Here is a 17,048-nt window from a genome sequence, read left to right as displayed (position 1 = left end):
TGATCAGGTACAGCAATTTTCAAAACATTCTGAGTATGCCTGTGGATTTTGCAGCACTTTGAAATGTCATCTCAAGCTAGGAGCTTTGCAGATGCAGTCCATCAGCTGAAGCAGAATGCTGGCAGAGAGTGAGTAACATGCACAACACACAGTCACTCAAGACAGGACTCAGACTCACAGGACAAGAGTGCAGCTTGGGTTAAGTGGCAACACCATGCCACCTTCTGCTCCGATGTGAGACTCCCATTTACTCTGATGTGAGACTCCTCACAAATTCTCTGGCAGGCTAATAGAGTTCTGATCCCACTGCACAAGTGCGAATGACTTTTTCTGGCATATCACCACAGCTCAAGCCACACTGGAGATGCAACTTTTTGCCAGAATAACTTTAAAAATATTGTTTCCCCAAAGGGGCAATGCATGCCAGCCATTAGTAAGATTAAAACCAAACAAGTGACATCAGCTTGGGAAGGATCAGAGCCATAGCTTGAGCTGTAAGTGACTACAAAAAGCATTAAAACAGCTGCAAAATTTTGATGTCACATGAGTTTTAGAGGGCCTGCATCTCAGAAACCCATAGCTCAAACAACCTAAATTTGGATAACTGACCCTTACCCCATTGCCCCCAAAAGCTTGTGGAGTCTACTTGGGCAGATCTGGGAAATAAGCCCTACATAGTATGGTTTGTTTGTGGATAGTCTGCTTTTATCTGAGTAGCTATCCCAGAGGTACTGGGCAGGGCATCTGAGTTTGACTTCCTTTGCTTGTTGGATTCATTGGGACTGGAGCCCAGCCATACAGAGTAAGGGTATGTCTACACTACAAACCTAAGTCAACCTATATTAGGTCAACTTACAGCCACTGCAGTAATTACTGCAGTGGTGCATGTCCACACTACCCTCCTTGGGTTGGGGGTGTATGTCCTCACCAGGAGTGCTGGGGGCTTCTCATCCCCAGGGAATGGGGTCCAGCTTCCCCAGCTAGGGTGACCAGACATCCCGATAAAATCGGGAGTGTCCCGATATTTATCGCAAATTGTCCCGATATCCGCCGGCAACGTTTTTTTTTTTTTTTGCTCCCCCCCACCCCCATGTGTCCCGATTTTTTCTTTCCCTCATCTGGTCACCCTATCCCCAGCCCCCAACCTGCTCTCCCCTGAGCTTTGTCAATTTCAATGAGCCATGAAATTGACAAGGCTGCCTGGCTCTTGGAGGGGTTGGGGAGAGCACTCCGCCTCCCAACCAGCAGCGGTGTCCGAGGCCACCCGGGCTTCAGCTCCCAGCTGGCAGCATGTCCAAGGCTGCCCAGCCTCCAGGGGAGCAGGGGGGTCAACTGGGCTCTAGCAGCTGGGCTTTCTTGTCAATTTCACAGCTCCTGCCATGAAATTGACAAGACAGCCGATATAAGGAATGCAGTGTCTACACACACACTGCATTGCCCTAACTCCACTGACATAAGCCTCTCGTGGAGGTGGAGTAATTATGCGGTGTAGTGGGGCACTTACATCAGCAGGAGCAACGCTGTAGTGTAGACACTGGCATAATTAGGTTGACATAATCTGCCTTATGTTGATCTAACTGTGTAGTATAGACCAGGCCTCAGAAATTTCAGTCCTGCCATATATCAGATTACTTTGGGACTTCAGACACAGTAGCGTTACCTAGGGAATACTTTGGAATTGATGTCTTGAAATCCATCCACGAGCTGCCTCTGTCCATGTGAAGAATTTAAGGATATTCCTAAAGAAGAGAAAAGAACATTTGGATATGAAATGCTAGACTTTCCTCTGCTTAAATTTATTAGACTAATTATGTTAACATTTTCACTGTCAATTTTGTCACTCTCTTGAGAGGCTCCTTAGGGAAGATTAACCAAAATTCTGTCACAGCAGTAATTTTCTGCTAAGCAAAAAAGTGATACTCTCCACAGAATTATTGCTGTCTTGCGACATGGCCTAGTGCTTCAAAATAATTGCTGAAGAGTTGTGAAAGATTATTTATTTCAACCAGGAATCAAGAAACCACACCTGAAAAGGGCCCATTTTGCATTACAATGATTTGGTTGGCAGGTATTAATAAATATTAAACGTTTGTTCATCTATGAGTGTTAGATTTTATTCACTGAGTCATTAAAATATACCATATGTAACCAACTATGTGTTTTAAACTGATTTAAAATATATTTTTCTCACAGAAGGACCATTATTTGAACAAGAGAGTAAGGATGAGGGGCGCCCCTCCTTGCTTCCAATAGATAAAAATTTGTCCCCCAGCTGGTAGTGCTGCTGCTGCTGCAGTAGGGTGACCAGATGTCTCGATTTTATAGGGACAGTCCCGATTTTGGGGGCTTTTTCTTATATAGGCACCTATTATCCCTCACCCCGTCCCAATTTTTTATGCTTGCAACAGACCTATTTTGAACTACAGTCTTGCTTGCCAGCAAGGTTGAACCACAGTATGAAATATATGTTCACAACAATGTGTGTTCAAGAACAAAGTGTGAAGTCAACCCAGTTACAGTTCATTGGTTATATACAATGACAAATATTGTAGTGTAGACAGGACATAAGATGAATAGCAACGTACTGTCTCAGCAAGTAAAGCTAAGGTGTATGTACAGCTAAAGGAAACATTCAGAGAAGTACTTCATCCTAGAAAAATTAAAGGCTGGCCTGGTAATCTGATTGCAAAGGCCAGACCAGCAGTTTGTTTGTTTCATGAAGTTCTAAGTATTAAAGAAGATAAACTCTCGTCCCCTGATTTGTGGATTGTCACAATCACGATCAAGGATATTAGAGCAGCAGTGGCACATCTGTCTTTGAGTTTCTTTGTGCTGACTTCCTGTCTCATAAGAACATCATTAAATTTTGTAGTTACAATGTAATGTATATGTTTCAGAGTAGCAGCCGTGTTAGGCCTGGTCTACACTACGACTTTAATTCGGATTTAGCTGCTTTAATTCGAATTAACGCTTGACCCGTCCACACAACGAAGCCATTTAATTCGAATTAAAGAGCCCTTTAATTCGATTTCTGTACTCCTCCTCGACGAGAGGAGTAGCGTCAAAATCGGTATTGTTAATCCGAATTAAGGTTAGTGTGGCCGCAATTCGAAGTTATTGGCAATTCAATGTTATTGGCTACCCACAATGCAACGCTCTGGAAATCGATGCTACTACGGTAGCTTGGACGCACACCACCGAATTAATGGTGCCTAGTGTGGCCGAATACATTCGAATTTATAAAATCGGTTTCCTAAATTCGAATTATATAAATTCGGATTAATCCTGTAGTGTAGACATACCCTTAGTCTGTATCTGTAAAAACGAACAGGAGTACTTGTGGCACCTTAGAGACTAACAAATTTATTAGAGCATAAGCTTTCGTGGGCTACGACCCACTTCTTCGGATGCATAAGAAGTGGGTTGTAGCCCACGAAAGCTTATGCTCTAATAAATTTGTTAGTCTCTAAGGTGCCACAAGTACTAATGTAATGTATATGTTTGTAAGTGTACTTTGGACTAGCTTTCCAATTGTGAAAGTGTCCAGTCCTCACTAATTCTGAGGCTGAAAGAATCCAGGAATGAAGCTGAATGATTTTGCTCCACAGTGTCTAAAAATCCAAAATGACATTAATAGAACCATAATAATTTTGCAGAGTAGAAAGTAATGTTAATTTTAAAATAAGATTTTCTCCGCTGAGACTGCCATGTAGGAACTTGAACCAACTCAACTGAATAACTGAAAAATTTGCTTAGAATCATTTCATCACAGCATGGTAGAATTGGTATATTTAGATTCTCATGGGAGACGTACACAATTAGAAGCCACTGGGGTTAATTTTTTTTTTTACAATTTCAATTGTTTCTAATTTTTAAACATTATTTTATTTAATTTGTATGTATTACATGTATTTATTAAAGCATTTCTAAGGTGTCTAACACTACAGTATATCAGCATCTTTGGCATACTAATTATGCTGAACACCTTCAATTTCCACTGAATTTAACTGAGGGTACTAAGTATCTTACAGGATCAATCCCATTATTAGGAGAAAGCCTCAACAAAGATCTGCTTTATATTGTAGCCTTAAAGTGGCACAACTCAGGCTTAGAGGGGTATACACCAGGAGCAAATTCTAGAGCCAAAGGCCACCTTTACCTCTATTAATAATTTCTGAAAACTTCTACAGAACATAGTTGTTGTTTACTTTGACTCAATGAGGAAAGAGATGTACTACCACATAATAATTTTGAGGCAAACCATTTTGGAGAAGCTGCTTTTTCAACCTTCACATTTCCCCATAGACATTTCAGGCTTTAAAACAGAAAAAAACAGGCTTCCAGGAGACGAGAACAAATCTAAAGCCTCACAAAACCATCCCAGTGAGTGGAACAGACCTGTGTCAGTATAGTGAATAACTTTTCCTACAAACACTAATTCTACATATATTTATAGCCCCCCCTTTTTTAAATATTCACTTTATATTCAGCTCTTAATGTGAAATACATCGTAGATTCTCATGGTACGTATTTATCCACATGCTAAAGAAAATCTATTATAAATCAAATTCAGTGTTGCTATATCACAAAGGAACTTTATTTAATAGAAATGGTGAGTTAGGGCTTAACCCTGCCAGGTGCTGAGCAACCCCTGGAGGTTCTGAGCACCCTCAACTCCCATTGATGCTACAGACAGGTAGGTTTGCAATGCAGCTGGAGGTGTAATTACTAGATGAGATATTGAATTAAATATATAATTAGATAATTAAAGTTAGGTTAAAGAAATATGTGTTGTAATGAAAGGCCCTAACTAGCAAGAAAGACCTTGAAAGTAATGAGTCATAAGGCCAGAAGGAATGAAATTGGGAAGATGTCCGGTTCAAAGAATAGCTAATGTAATAAGGGGAAGTTTTAAAAAGAAGGCCTCTTACTGATATAGGGTTGACTGCAGATGGTTTTAAGTAAGACAAAGAGAATTTGTCTTAAAATAAGTCCACATGGCTCTTCCCACCCCACATACCAGTGTTATTTTAAAAATTAGGGCCTATGTGAACCCAGGTGCAAAGGAAAAACTGTTTGTCAGTAAGGAGGGGAAGAGATAGGGAAGAAAGGCTTTAGAGAGAAAGGAGGTTGAAAATCTTATATGGATTCAGAGTCAAAAGAAGGGTGAACTGTCTTAAATTGGTTTTTAGCTGAAGTCAGTGACTGGCAATGGCTTTGCTTGTTTGTTCAAGCGTATAAAAAAGTAAACTTTTAAAGGGTTCATTGCTAATACCTGCCTGACCATGTTGGAGCGGACTGATATGGGTCTAAGCATCCCTGGGTTAAACCAATGGATTTAGCCCATTTGTAAATATCTTGATCAAATGCTTATAAATGTTTTGTTACCGTTTGGGTGTAGTAGCCTGCCTATTAGTTAGGCTTTGGGGGCAGGCTTAGCGCACTTGTATAAACACCATTTGGCTCTGGATTTAATAAAGGATTTTAGGGTTAAATTAGTGTGGAGGAAATACCCCGCCCGGCTAAACGGGAACCGCCAACGTGCAGTCGGGCGCTGTCCGCAGCCACGGAGGCAAGAACTAGTATTCGCAGCGACGGGAGCAACGTGTGTCTTGTTCTCCTTCGGGGCGCACGCGGGCTGCCCGGGCGCTGACGTCCCAGACCCGCCTGTCCCACCAGGAGCTCCCCGAGCTGCTCGCTCTGCCTCAATCCCTGGCAGGGGCGCTCCGCAGGGAGGGGCGGGAGCCAGGCTGCCCCGCGATCGATGCTCTCGGCGGTTCTGTGGCTGGCTCGCTGTCTCGGAGTTTGATTGTCTCACCCGGAAGCCCGCGGAGCGAACGTCGGTTGCTTTGCTGCAGCCACAGTCGGACGGACGGAGGCGCCCGGCCTGGTGACGGTGGCGATGGAGGCGGCGGTGGCGGATCCGCGGTACCCCCGGTCCTCCATCGAGGATGACTTCAACTACGGCAGCAACGTGGCCTCTGCCAGTGTCCACATCCGCATGGGTGAGACCCGGACTCGGGCCGGAGCCCCCCGTTAGCGTGTGGGGCTCCCCCTGCGGGGCCTGCCGGGGCCCCCTTTAGCTTGGACTCCCCCCTCCCCTCCCCCGCGGGGCCTTTACCCCTCGGTCCCCCGGTAGCCAAGGCGGTGACACTCTGGGTTCGCTGCCCCACAAACCCCCGGCTGCTGCTTTCGCTCTCAGCTGGGGCAGACCGGTCCTAGTCTGCTTGGCTTTGCCAGTGTTTCACTTTCTGTTTTTTCCTGCGTACACTCCGAGTGCTGCAATCCGAGGGGCAGGCATTGTAACCCAGCTCCCTTCAGTAGGTCTAAAAACACCGGGTGGCTATTTTTTCGCCTAGTACCCAATCTAGGGTAATTCACCAAGCACTTACCCAGGATGAGTACAGTCCAGGGGAAGGTCAACTTGTTTTATTATCAAAAGTGGATTCAAAGATAATTCTAAGATTCATGTAAGAGGAATTTCCTGCTATCCCATCTGCTTAATCGATCACTTGATGGTTATAGCTTTAATTTATATGTTACTCTCTTAATTTTCTGAATATAATTTCTCTTTATGCAGAATCAGCAGAAAGTCAGTGCACCACTTACATCCAGTTTAAGCAGGACACAGGCCTTGCACTGGCATTCTGCACAAGGGTGAATTTCACCCTCCTTACTTGAAGTACTGTCTCTTATCAGAACGCAGGAAAAAGGCTGCGAACTCTTCTATTCAGATTTGACTTTTTTTCTCACTAGGTGATTTAGTCTCTAGTATTCAGTTTGAACTTCAAGCATTGTTATGGAGGAAACATAAATGTCAAATTTGGCTTCTAGAACTAGAATAACTTTTAAAAAGTTAGTCAGGGAGACTGGAGGTTTTGAATGAAGGGAAAATAGCTACTATAGGTGTAGAAAAACAGATATTTTTTCTTGATCTTAAGAATTCAGATGGTGACAAGGTGAAGAGACTTTTTTTGCTCTAAATGTGTGGGTCTGTGTTTATAAACATATTCAATACAATTAAATCATTTGGGACCGTGTCTCTGCCAATACAGGATTTTTCAGTGGTCTTTTTTATGTAATATCCCAAGTAAGGGTCTTTTACCATCTTGGGAGACTGTTTTATGATCTAATAGCCTAAATTTTCTTTCTTTCATCCCGTTGCATCTAGTTATATCTCCACATACTGTGCAGGTGCATTAGAGCTGTATGGTGAAAGGACTGTTACTGCTTTGTTTTGTGACATGTTTTTATGCAGTTCAATAATTGTCAGTTTCTGTTGCTTCCATGTCACATTGCAAACTCAGATTGAATTTGCTGTCTATTTTAAGTCTTAAAATGTGATTCAGCAATGAGTATTCAAAGGTGACATGTCATTTTTGTTTCTTTATCCCAGCTTTTCTACGAAAAGTCTACAGTATTCTTTCAATTCAAGTTCTTTTGACCACAGTGACGTCTGCAATTTTTCTCTACTCTACTCCAGTTCAGACGTTTGTGCATGAAAGGTAAAGTTCTTAAATGAAATGGGAAATCTTTTCAAAAAGTAAAATGTAGCTAGTGCAATGGTCACTTTGGAATTTGTGGGAGGGAAGGGAGAGAGGATATTTAATTATATTAATATTTTTACATCTCCCAGATATATTCTGAGTAAAACACCTTCTTTGTCTTTGGTTCTATAATTCTCTTTAATTGTATTTCTCTCTAGAAATCTTAGAATTTGACTAGATCTTGTTTACTTTCTTCCCATATTTCTCTTTCCTATCTTCTTACATATCCTGATCCTCTCTCTGCTGAGATACATGCCTTAATCATTTCACATCTCACCTAATGCCGTTTTCTTTCTTATGGTCTTCCTAAATCCCTGCTTTTTGACTCAGTGTTTGGATGCTCTATAGTCAAACTGTCACTTTCGTGTCCCAGGAAGCTGGACCATATCTCGCCCCATCCTCAATCACCGTTTCTGGCTTCCTGGCCATTGCTGACTCACTGAGAATTACCCTGAAATTCTTCACATACCTGATTCTTTCTGCCTCAGAAATTGTATCCACTGCACTCCAATGTTCCTTACTGTTTCTACTAGTGTCCCTTCACCACAACTGATCCTATTTGAGTTGTTTTTCCATCTGTATGATTCTATCTAGAACTTTCCCTCTCAGGCACTGTGCCACATACGCTCTTGTAATTTTGCCTTAACTTTTCTTTTCTCTCCAATTTCAATAAAACAGCATCACAAAATGCTATATAATGGATACCGTATAAAATATCAGAGGGGTAGCCGTGTTAGTCTGAATCTGTAAAAAGCAACAGAGGGTCCTGTGGCACCTTTAAGACTAACAGAAGTATTGGAGCATAAGCTTTCGTGGGTGAATGCCCACTTCATCAGACAGGAAGAACTACTCCACATGGACTCCTCCTGAGGGTCGAAATGACAGTCTGGACCTATACATAGAATGCTTCCGCCAACGTGCACAGGCAGAAATTGTGGAAAAACAACATCGCTTGCCTCATAACCTAAGTCGTGCAGAACGCAATGCCATCCACAGCCTCAGAAACCACCCTGACATTATCATCAAAGAGGCTGATAAAGGAGGTGCTGTTGTCATCATGAACAGGTCTGACTACCAGAAGGAGGCTGCCAGACAACTCTCCAATACCAAATTCTACAGGCCACTTTCCTCAGATCCCACTGAGGAATACACTAAGAAACTGCACCATCTACTCAGGACACTCCCTACACTAACCCAGGAACAAATCAACATACCCTTAGAGCCCCGACCGGGGTTATTCTATCTACTACCCAAGATCCACAAACCTGGAAATCCTGGATGCCCCATCATCTCGGGCATTGGCACTCTCACTGAAGGACTGTCTGGATACGTGACTCCCTACTCAGACCCTACGCCACCAGCACTCCCAGCTATCTCCGTGACACCACTGATTTCCTGAGAAGTCTGATGAAGTGGGCATTCACCCACGAAAGCTTATGCTCCAATACTTCTGTTCGTCTTAAAGGTGCCACAGGACCCTCTGTTGCGTATAAAATATTTACTTGATTATATTTATAGACCATGTCTACACTACAGCTTAGGTCGGTATAACTTCTGTAGTTCAGGGGTGTGAATAAGCAACACACTCCTGAGCGACATAAGTTATACTGACCTAAGCACAGGTGTAGACAGTGCTGTGTCGGCAGGAGAGCTCTCCTTCATCAGCTTAGAGCATCTGCACTAGCACCGCTACAGTGCTATAAGCTCTGTAGTGTAGACATGGCCATAGTTGGAAACCCCCCATCTAATTCAGAAACTTCCTATGTTTTGCTTGGGGAACTACTTTATCCATTTCATTTCAGCAACAAATTACTAGTTAATGTTTTTGTTGAATTCTGTGTGATTAGAGCATAAAATTACTCGTATGTGTTTGCAGAATCAGAGCCCACGTGTACAAGTATTATGGATTTTTTTATTTACAGTTAAAAATATCTTCTTACATTTTGCATATGTAATAGGCTTATTTTTTCCCGTCCAAACACAATAATAGATCACTGTTTTAGATCCAGCTAATAGATCTCTGAACAGCCTGTATCTTTTGGTATAAGGAACTCTCACACCCCTCAATTTAGTGTTACTGTAGACATATGGTGTAAGTATTAGCTTCTTAAGAAAACCTGAGAAGTAGTGTTACTACTTTTATTTAACTCTGACTTTCCTGTGTCAAACTTTACAGCCCTGCTTTGCTTTTGGTATCTGTGCTTGGATCTTTGGTTATGATTTTAGCACTAACCCTGTATAGACATCAGCATCCTGTTAATTTATACCTACTCTTTGGATTTGTAAGTATCCTTATAACTTCATTCTTTACAAGAGTAATGCTTAATGAAAATGTTATTTGCAAACAGCTTTTTAAAACAAACCAGTGGTTGCTAATTTATTTCATTGTACCTTTTTGCAAAGTATAGTATAAAATTCTTAGTCCGTTTGAATTTTTGTATGCTTCGGCCACACCTTATTCCCTGATATCCTCCACTCAGTCTTCTGCAAGCTTCCTTATGGAAAGAATACATTATCTTGGGGCTTTAAACAGGCCTCAGCAAAGTTTTCTTTTCTTTTTTTTTGGTCTTCTTTCTTTTTTAATATCCCCCTTGACTTTAAGGCCTTTTTTTGTCTATAAGATGCTGAATAGGAAACATGGGACTCAAGGAAATTTCTGTGTTACCATACGTACTAAACCGTTAAATAGTTGATAACTGAGATCAAGCACAGTTGCTGACAGGGACCTGTAGGGGCTTCTACTGTAGAAGATTAAAATCTATTTTCTCCTTCTTGGTGTTAAGAGTTTTGAGCATCTTTCCAATCCAAAGAGCATATGAATGAGCTAATCTCAAATTTTGATCCCATACATGATAGTATATAACTACCAGTCAGCCCATATGTAGAATTTTGTAGTTATTACAGTCACCCTCCGACAGCCTAAGGAATTCTTGTCCCAAGTAATGGGACAGTTCAGTCTGCCAAAAAGAGGCGCGTTGGTTGCACCACTAGCATTCCTCTGGCTTTGACATCTTGGAAGAAGTGGTGTAAATTGTATTCTTCAAATTTGAAGATAGCTACCAGGTTCTCCTGTCTTATAAGACACAAAGATGTTTTCTCCAAAAACCATGCAGGGGGTCAGTTATCTTAATTAGAATGTAGATTTATATTTGTCTGTTTCTGAACTTGTGATGCAGAAAACTTTCAGGGTTTATTCCAGTTGTTTAAAATAATTTTTGTCAAAGTTGCATCCAAGTACAGTATGGAATGTTGCATTCCAATAGTTTTCCTCAACAGTTTAAACATTACACACTGCAGAAAGGATAGGACAAAACTGTAAGTTTGGGACATAATAGGTTTAAAGAAAGTGAGGGCTCAGAACAGGTACTCCCAAGGAAATTCTGTGCCAAAAAATTAAAAATTATGCACGCAATATTTTAAAATTCTGCAAATTTTATTTGTCAGTAAATAAATGTGGCTCCAGCATGGCAGTGGGGAGCACAGGTCACTGGCTGCACTGAGGTGGGAATCACCCCGAAGCCCCCACCTCCTCCAGTACAGGGACTCGGCAGTGAGGCTGCACCCAACCCTGATGCAGTGGCAAGGGCTGGGCCAGCCCCAGAAATACCAGGTGTGGGTAGGCAGGCTCAGCCAAGCAGGATCCAAGTGTGGAGGGCCTTAGTGGGGGCGGGATCCAGGTGTGGGGTGAGAGGTTTCTGTGTGCGGCAATCTGGGTGCGGGTGGCTCACTGGCAGATCTGGATGCACAGGGGCTCGTTGGGGGGAGTTCCAGGTGCAGGGGCAATGGGATTCTGCAGGGGATCCAGGTGAAGGTGGTTGGGGCTCAGCGGGGGAAGGGGGGGCCTGCGTATGGGGAGATGGGGTTTGGCGGGGGGGTCTGGGTGCTGAGGGAGTGGGGCTGGGTGGGGGTCCAAGTGCAGCTGGTTGGGGCTCAGTGGGGTGGGGATCTGGTGGGGGGGCTCATCAGGGAGTCCAGGTGTAGGGGGCTGGGGCTTGTCGAGGTGAGGGTTCAATGGGCCTGCTTAACAGGGGAGCCCCAGTTGCTGCCGAGAGGATGCCGCGTGCTGGGCTCCTGCTTCCCCGCGCGATTCCCCTATCCCCTTTTCTTCCCCATCTCCTCCTCCCCCACTGCTACTCCTCCATCCTCCTCCCCCTGCCCTGTTCCACCCCTCCTTCCTTCCACACTGCCTCTTCCCCTCATTTCCCCCACCCCCCACTTACCCAGCCCCACTGTGGACACTCACTGTTGCATAGAAAACAGGAAGGCTCCCAGCACATAGGAGAGCATGACTGGCACTAGGACCCAGGAGGCAGCATTCAGCTGCAGAATCATTGGAGCCCAGGCACAGCCTCCTTCAGCTGGACAGCTCTGCGCTTGCAGAAATTGGGGGTGGGGGGAGTGCCCCCCATACCTCATCTCTGTTTGGGGGGAGCAATACCCCCCCAAAACTGCACCCATGGTCATCCCCACACCCCCGCCCTTGGCTTCCCTTTGCTTCCCTGTCATTTTCTGCAGGGACGCAAAGGAATTGGGGGGGGGGGGGGGGGGGGCTGCATTTTCTGCAGGCATGCAGTACCACAGAATTCTCCCAAGAGTAAACAGGATAAAAACAGCCAAGGTACTGTTCTGAAAACTTTTTCCCCCCTCATGTTTCTTTAATGAATATTAAAACGAAGGAAAATTCCAAGTTTTGTTTCAGTCTTGTGCCGATACAACAGTAGTGGATTTGATTTCAAGCTAACTGGTCAAGGGAAAGAAGTTAAGGACACAAGTACATACTTCCACCTCGTAGTCCTAAAATTCCCCCTAAGAAAGTATTTTAATACTGAAAAATATACAGACAGAGAAACTGAAAACAGTTCGGTTATAATAACAGTTCTGATAAACCTACCTACCTTTTTATTGTTATTTAAGGGAAATTTGTTAGGCACATTACTTAAAATTGTCATCTAGCATAAATGGAGAAAGGAAGGAGATACATGTAATTTTTATTTTACAGCCTAACAATTATGCTCTCTCCTGGATAGCAAGACGTACTGTATTTTCCATTTTTTGTCTTACTGAGAGTTTTATTTTTTAAAACTGAAAGTTTTTTAACAAACTAACATGTTTCTATAGCACATGGTACATTCTGCATATAGTAAAAGATTATGTAGCAAAATACTTAAACTACAAACTGGCGAATGTGTACAGTGTTTTCATATGACTATCTTTAGTTTATGCTTTTTTTTTTTTTTCTATTTCTTCTCATAGACCCTTTTGGAAGCGTTGACTGTTGCTATTACAGGTAAACGTTAGTCATTCTAATACTGCCTGTTGATTTCAGACAGAAATAGGGAAAGGAATCGGACACGTTGCACCCATTGCTGATTAAAACTGCCAAATGTGGCCTGGCTGGTGACGGAGCTCTTATTTTGGATTTGCACACGATTTCAACATGTGTAGCAAAGTCACGGGAGCAGAGGGAGGAAATCAGATTGTCATCCTTTCTTCCTGTTAAATAGAAAAAATAGAAGTTCTACATTTGCTTTGTACCCCTATGACTTGACTGTTAAAGAGTAGAAGAAAAGATGCCACTTTCCCATTGCAGGAATGGGATTAGTACTCTCTCTGCTCTTGGATCGGGCTTTCCTTGCACAAGTCTGACAGTGTTTTTTAGCACAGGTACAAAAGATTTGACGTGCCCATTTAAAAAAGCTAACCCTATACCAGAAATGTTAAGAACCAGCAAACGTAGAAGCATATGTTACATGCGTATTGTACGTATGAGTCTCAAGATTGTTAGGTCAAATCTAACCAGCTCTCACATTGACAGTCTATAAATATAAAAAACTCATCATGATGTTTAAGCATTTATTAAATCAAAAATCTTGTTCTATTATATGCATAGTGTACTATTTTTTTAAATGATAATTTACATTTTTCTGTTTACAGTGACTTTCTATGATGTATCAGTTGTCTTACAAGCTTTTATTCTGACTACTGCTGTGTTTCTTGGGCTGACTGTGTATACTTTGCAGTCCAAGAGAGATTTCAGCAAATTTGGAGCAGGGTAGGTTCCCTTATCAGACTATTTTAAAAGCACAAGTATTACAGATGCAGGAATAAAAGTCAGGCCTACAGAAAGCTGAGTTGTGTAATTGATTTAAGGGAATCTTATGGGTGTTCTGAGTTTTAATTTTTGTTTTTATATAGGCCCCTCCTTTGGCAAATAGTTTATTTTGCAGTTTTGTTATTTATGTTAACAATTTTAAAACTATAATATTAGTATTACACTAGCAAACTATTTATTTGTATTTTTCACTGAAATATCAGGGAACTTTCAAATAGCAAATCATTAACAGCAGTTTTCATTGCTACCTGCAACAGAGAGATTTAATGTTAGGGTTGGCATCTTAAAGGTGGGTGGGTGTGAGGGGCTGTTTGTGTGTATTCACATATATATGCGAATAAATGTTAGACTATTCAAGGTATTTTTCTGTGGGATGGAAAAATTTGAAGAAAATTTTGAAATAATAGTAATATAACTAACACACAAATGTCTTTTTTTTCCAGGCTGTTTGCTTGCTTGTGGATTTTCATCCTCTCCAGTCTCCTGAGGGTAAGATATATTGTGTTCAGGGCTAGAAGTGATTGTTTGACATAATTAGTAACTAAAACAAAATACTTAGCACCTAATTATATATATATTTTTAAAAGAGTACAATTGTTAGAATAGGACATGCTTGAGAACTCAGAGTAAAATCTATACAAATCTTGGAATAGAATTATCAAAAGCGCCAAAGTGACTTAGGATCATCAGTCTGATTTTTCAATAGACTTTGACTTTCAATAAGACCTGGGCTCCTAAGCCACTTGGGTGCTGTTGATAATTTTATCCTTGATCTATAATAAGCCAATGTATCATGTATGTGTCTCCAATTGGCTAACTCTAAGGGGAATTGACTACAAGTTAATGTAGTGATGAATTATCTGTAATTAAACTTAAAATGTACTGCTCAGTCACCATTTTGTAGAAATCTTTCATTTATATTGTAAGATTAAAAGCGGTGGGTATTTGCTGATGCAATCTATGAACGTTATTGGCACAGGTTATGTTGTAACCTTTTGACCACATTTTTCAAATTGATTTCAGTAGGATGCTGTTTTTGGCACTGTAAAATTGGGAGTATGTTTGATTGGGAAAGAACTTAATCAAACTAGATTTCTGGGTTGACTGGATGCAGGCAGGATGGCCACTTTTTTTTTTTTTTTTCTTCATTGTCCTTCACTATTACTGTCCTGAAAGTACAGCTTCCTCTGAGGCATTGCTTCTAATGACACAAATTTGGAATGATAGGGATAGACCAGCTGTTCTCAAACTGGGGGTCGGGACCCCAAAGTGGGTTGGGATCCCATTTTAACGGGGTCACCAGGGCCAGCATTAGACTTGCTGGGACCCAGGGCAGAAGCCCGAACTCCACCCCCACCCAGGGTGGCGGGGCTCGGTCTCCGCCCTCCTCCTGGGGTCATGTAGTAACTTTGTTGTCAGAAGGGGGTTGTGGTGCAATGGAAGTTTGAGAACCCCTGGGATAGACAACATTGAAGGCCTGGTAGGAATTTGTCTGTTTTTGGTAAGCTGGCTCTAGCATACAGCCTGCACTTTTTTGCAGAAAATACACGTTCAGTTTGTCATTGTCTTACTCCTTGAGTTTGGAATACTGCAAAAGCAGTGTGCTTAGCCCCTGGGCAGTACTTTGCGTCACCCAGTAGCAACCCCCCAGCTCATTTAGGCCCTTATCCTGCAAATACTTATGCACATGCTTAACTTCACTACCGTGAGTAGTCTTACTGAATCAGTAGTATATGTGTAAATATACTGAGCTTTGAAGTAAATCATATCTAATTCACATCTCCCAGAAGAATGGCGACACTGACCTAAGACCCCAAGGGTGGGGGTGTTAATTTGAGTGGGGAAAACAAAAGTTTGGAATTTCCTCTTCTACTACTGGCTTTTAGCAATATGTATATTCCTGTACAAGGGCAAAATATTTACAATTGTCTAGTTGTAATTTTGTTTTAATACTAAAGTGCCTTTGTATAAGAAATTTGAACTTACAAATGTTTTCCCTTCTCACGTTATCGTTTGGTTATAGCTGTTTTTCTATAGTGAGACTATAGAGCTGTTGTTTGCTGCTGCGGGAGCGCTGCTGTTCTGCGGATTTATCATCTATGACACTCATTTGCTGATGCACAGACTGTCCCCTGAAGAGTATATATTGGCTGCCATTAATCTCTACTTAGATATCATCAATCTGTTCTTGCACCTGCTGCGCCTACTAGAAGCATTAAATAAAAAATAATTGTAGGCGATCTGTAGTGAAACTCCTCCTCAAATAGTTAAATTTGGTTTATAGAGGGTTGTGTCTAAATAGGGTTGGTTTTGATTATATACAAACTGCAGTATATTTTGAGACTGAATCTTCCTGTTTTTCCATTCCATGGTTACTGAATCTTTTTCTTAGAAATGAAAGGGTTTTATGTAACTGATGAGTTTCTGCTCAAAATATATATTTTACTTTAATTGCACGCTGCAGCCATTTCAGTTACTTTTGTAAAGGCTTTATTTGTGACCAAGGTAGCTTTTGATGAAAATGCTTGTCAACTTCTGATAGCCCTAACATGAACAGTCAGAAAATCCCATCGTTTTATTTCTGCTATCCTATAATTGGTGTGGATGGTTCCTTTGGAATCATAAGTCTGTCTGGATAGTATAAAATCAAGTCTCTTCATTTTGTTAGTGTATAGTGATATTTTACATAAGCTAAAATTTTGTCATTCTAAAAATGTATATTAGTGGGCTCTTGATTTGAAAGACTTGGAATTATTAACTAGTAAAACGTAACTACACTTCCTTTAAAATATTTTAATCTACTCTGGTTTAGAGCTATGAGATTATTTTATTACCAAGGTCAAGTATAAACAGAACAATATAGAGAGTTAGGCAATAAATTATTGAGCAATCTATCTTTCAGCTGTTGATTAACATAAATATCATTGAAAGATGGAATGTGGTTTTGCGCGTATAAAAATGTTGACTCAGCATTGAATTATAAATATTTCCATGCATTAAGATTGGAAAATCGTAATCCTAAAATCTGTTCATCTAGCTGTATGAATTGGAGAGCTCCAAAAATCACATAGCTGAGAGAACTAAAAATGTAAACCATTGCTTAGTAGCAGTACTTGTAACTTGGGAGACCTGGGTACTGGTGTGAATGTGGGTTCTCTTTTCCAGGCTGGTGAAATTTTGGAATGCCAGTAAGGGGAGGCAAAGTGAAAGTTGTTTTTAGCAATAAAGAACTGGGATAGTTTAAGACCAGGTATGCATTTGGCTTGCTGAGATGTTGGTCAAGGAGGACTGTAAATGAATGTTCTACCTGCCCTTATATTTGAGCTGTATTAAGAAATATAATAAAATTTTAAATGTTCAGTAACAAGGTCAGATGTCTCAGTCTTTGG

The 17,048-nt window shown here is 41.4% G+C and overlaps 1 protein-coding gene across 1 annotated transcript; it reads left to right on the top strand.

Moving 5' to 3' along the window:
- Window positions 1-5,813: 5,813 nt before the first annotated feature.
- Window positions 5,814-17,026, top strand: TMBIM4 (transmembrane BAX inhibitor motif containing 4). The gene is made up of 7 exons (XM_065404833.1): window positions 5,814-6,005; window positions 7,397-7,505; window positions 9,724-9,829; window positions 12,801-12,834; window positions 13,482-13,599; window positions 14,103-14,148; window positions 15,683-17,026. The coding sequence occupies exons 1-7, from the start codon at window positions 5,903-5,905 to the stop codon at window positions 15,887-15,889; spliced, it is 723 nt and encodes a 240-aa protein (XP_065260905.1). The 5' UTR covers window positions 5,814-5,902; the 3' UTR covers window positions 15,890-17,026.
- The last annotated feature ends 22 nt before the right edge of the window (window positions 17,027-17,048 follow it).

This window comes from Emys orbicularis, chromosome 1, assembly GCF_028017835.1.
Source record: "Emys orbicularis isolate rEmyOrb1 chromosome 1, rEmyOrb1.hap1, whole genome shotgun sequence".
In the NCBI taxonomy this organism is placed as follows: domain Eukaryota; kingdom Metazoa; phylum Chordata; order Testudines; family Emydidae; genus Emys; species Emys orbicularis.
This window is presented reverse-complemented; position numbering and strand designations above follow the sequence as displayed.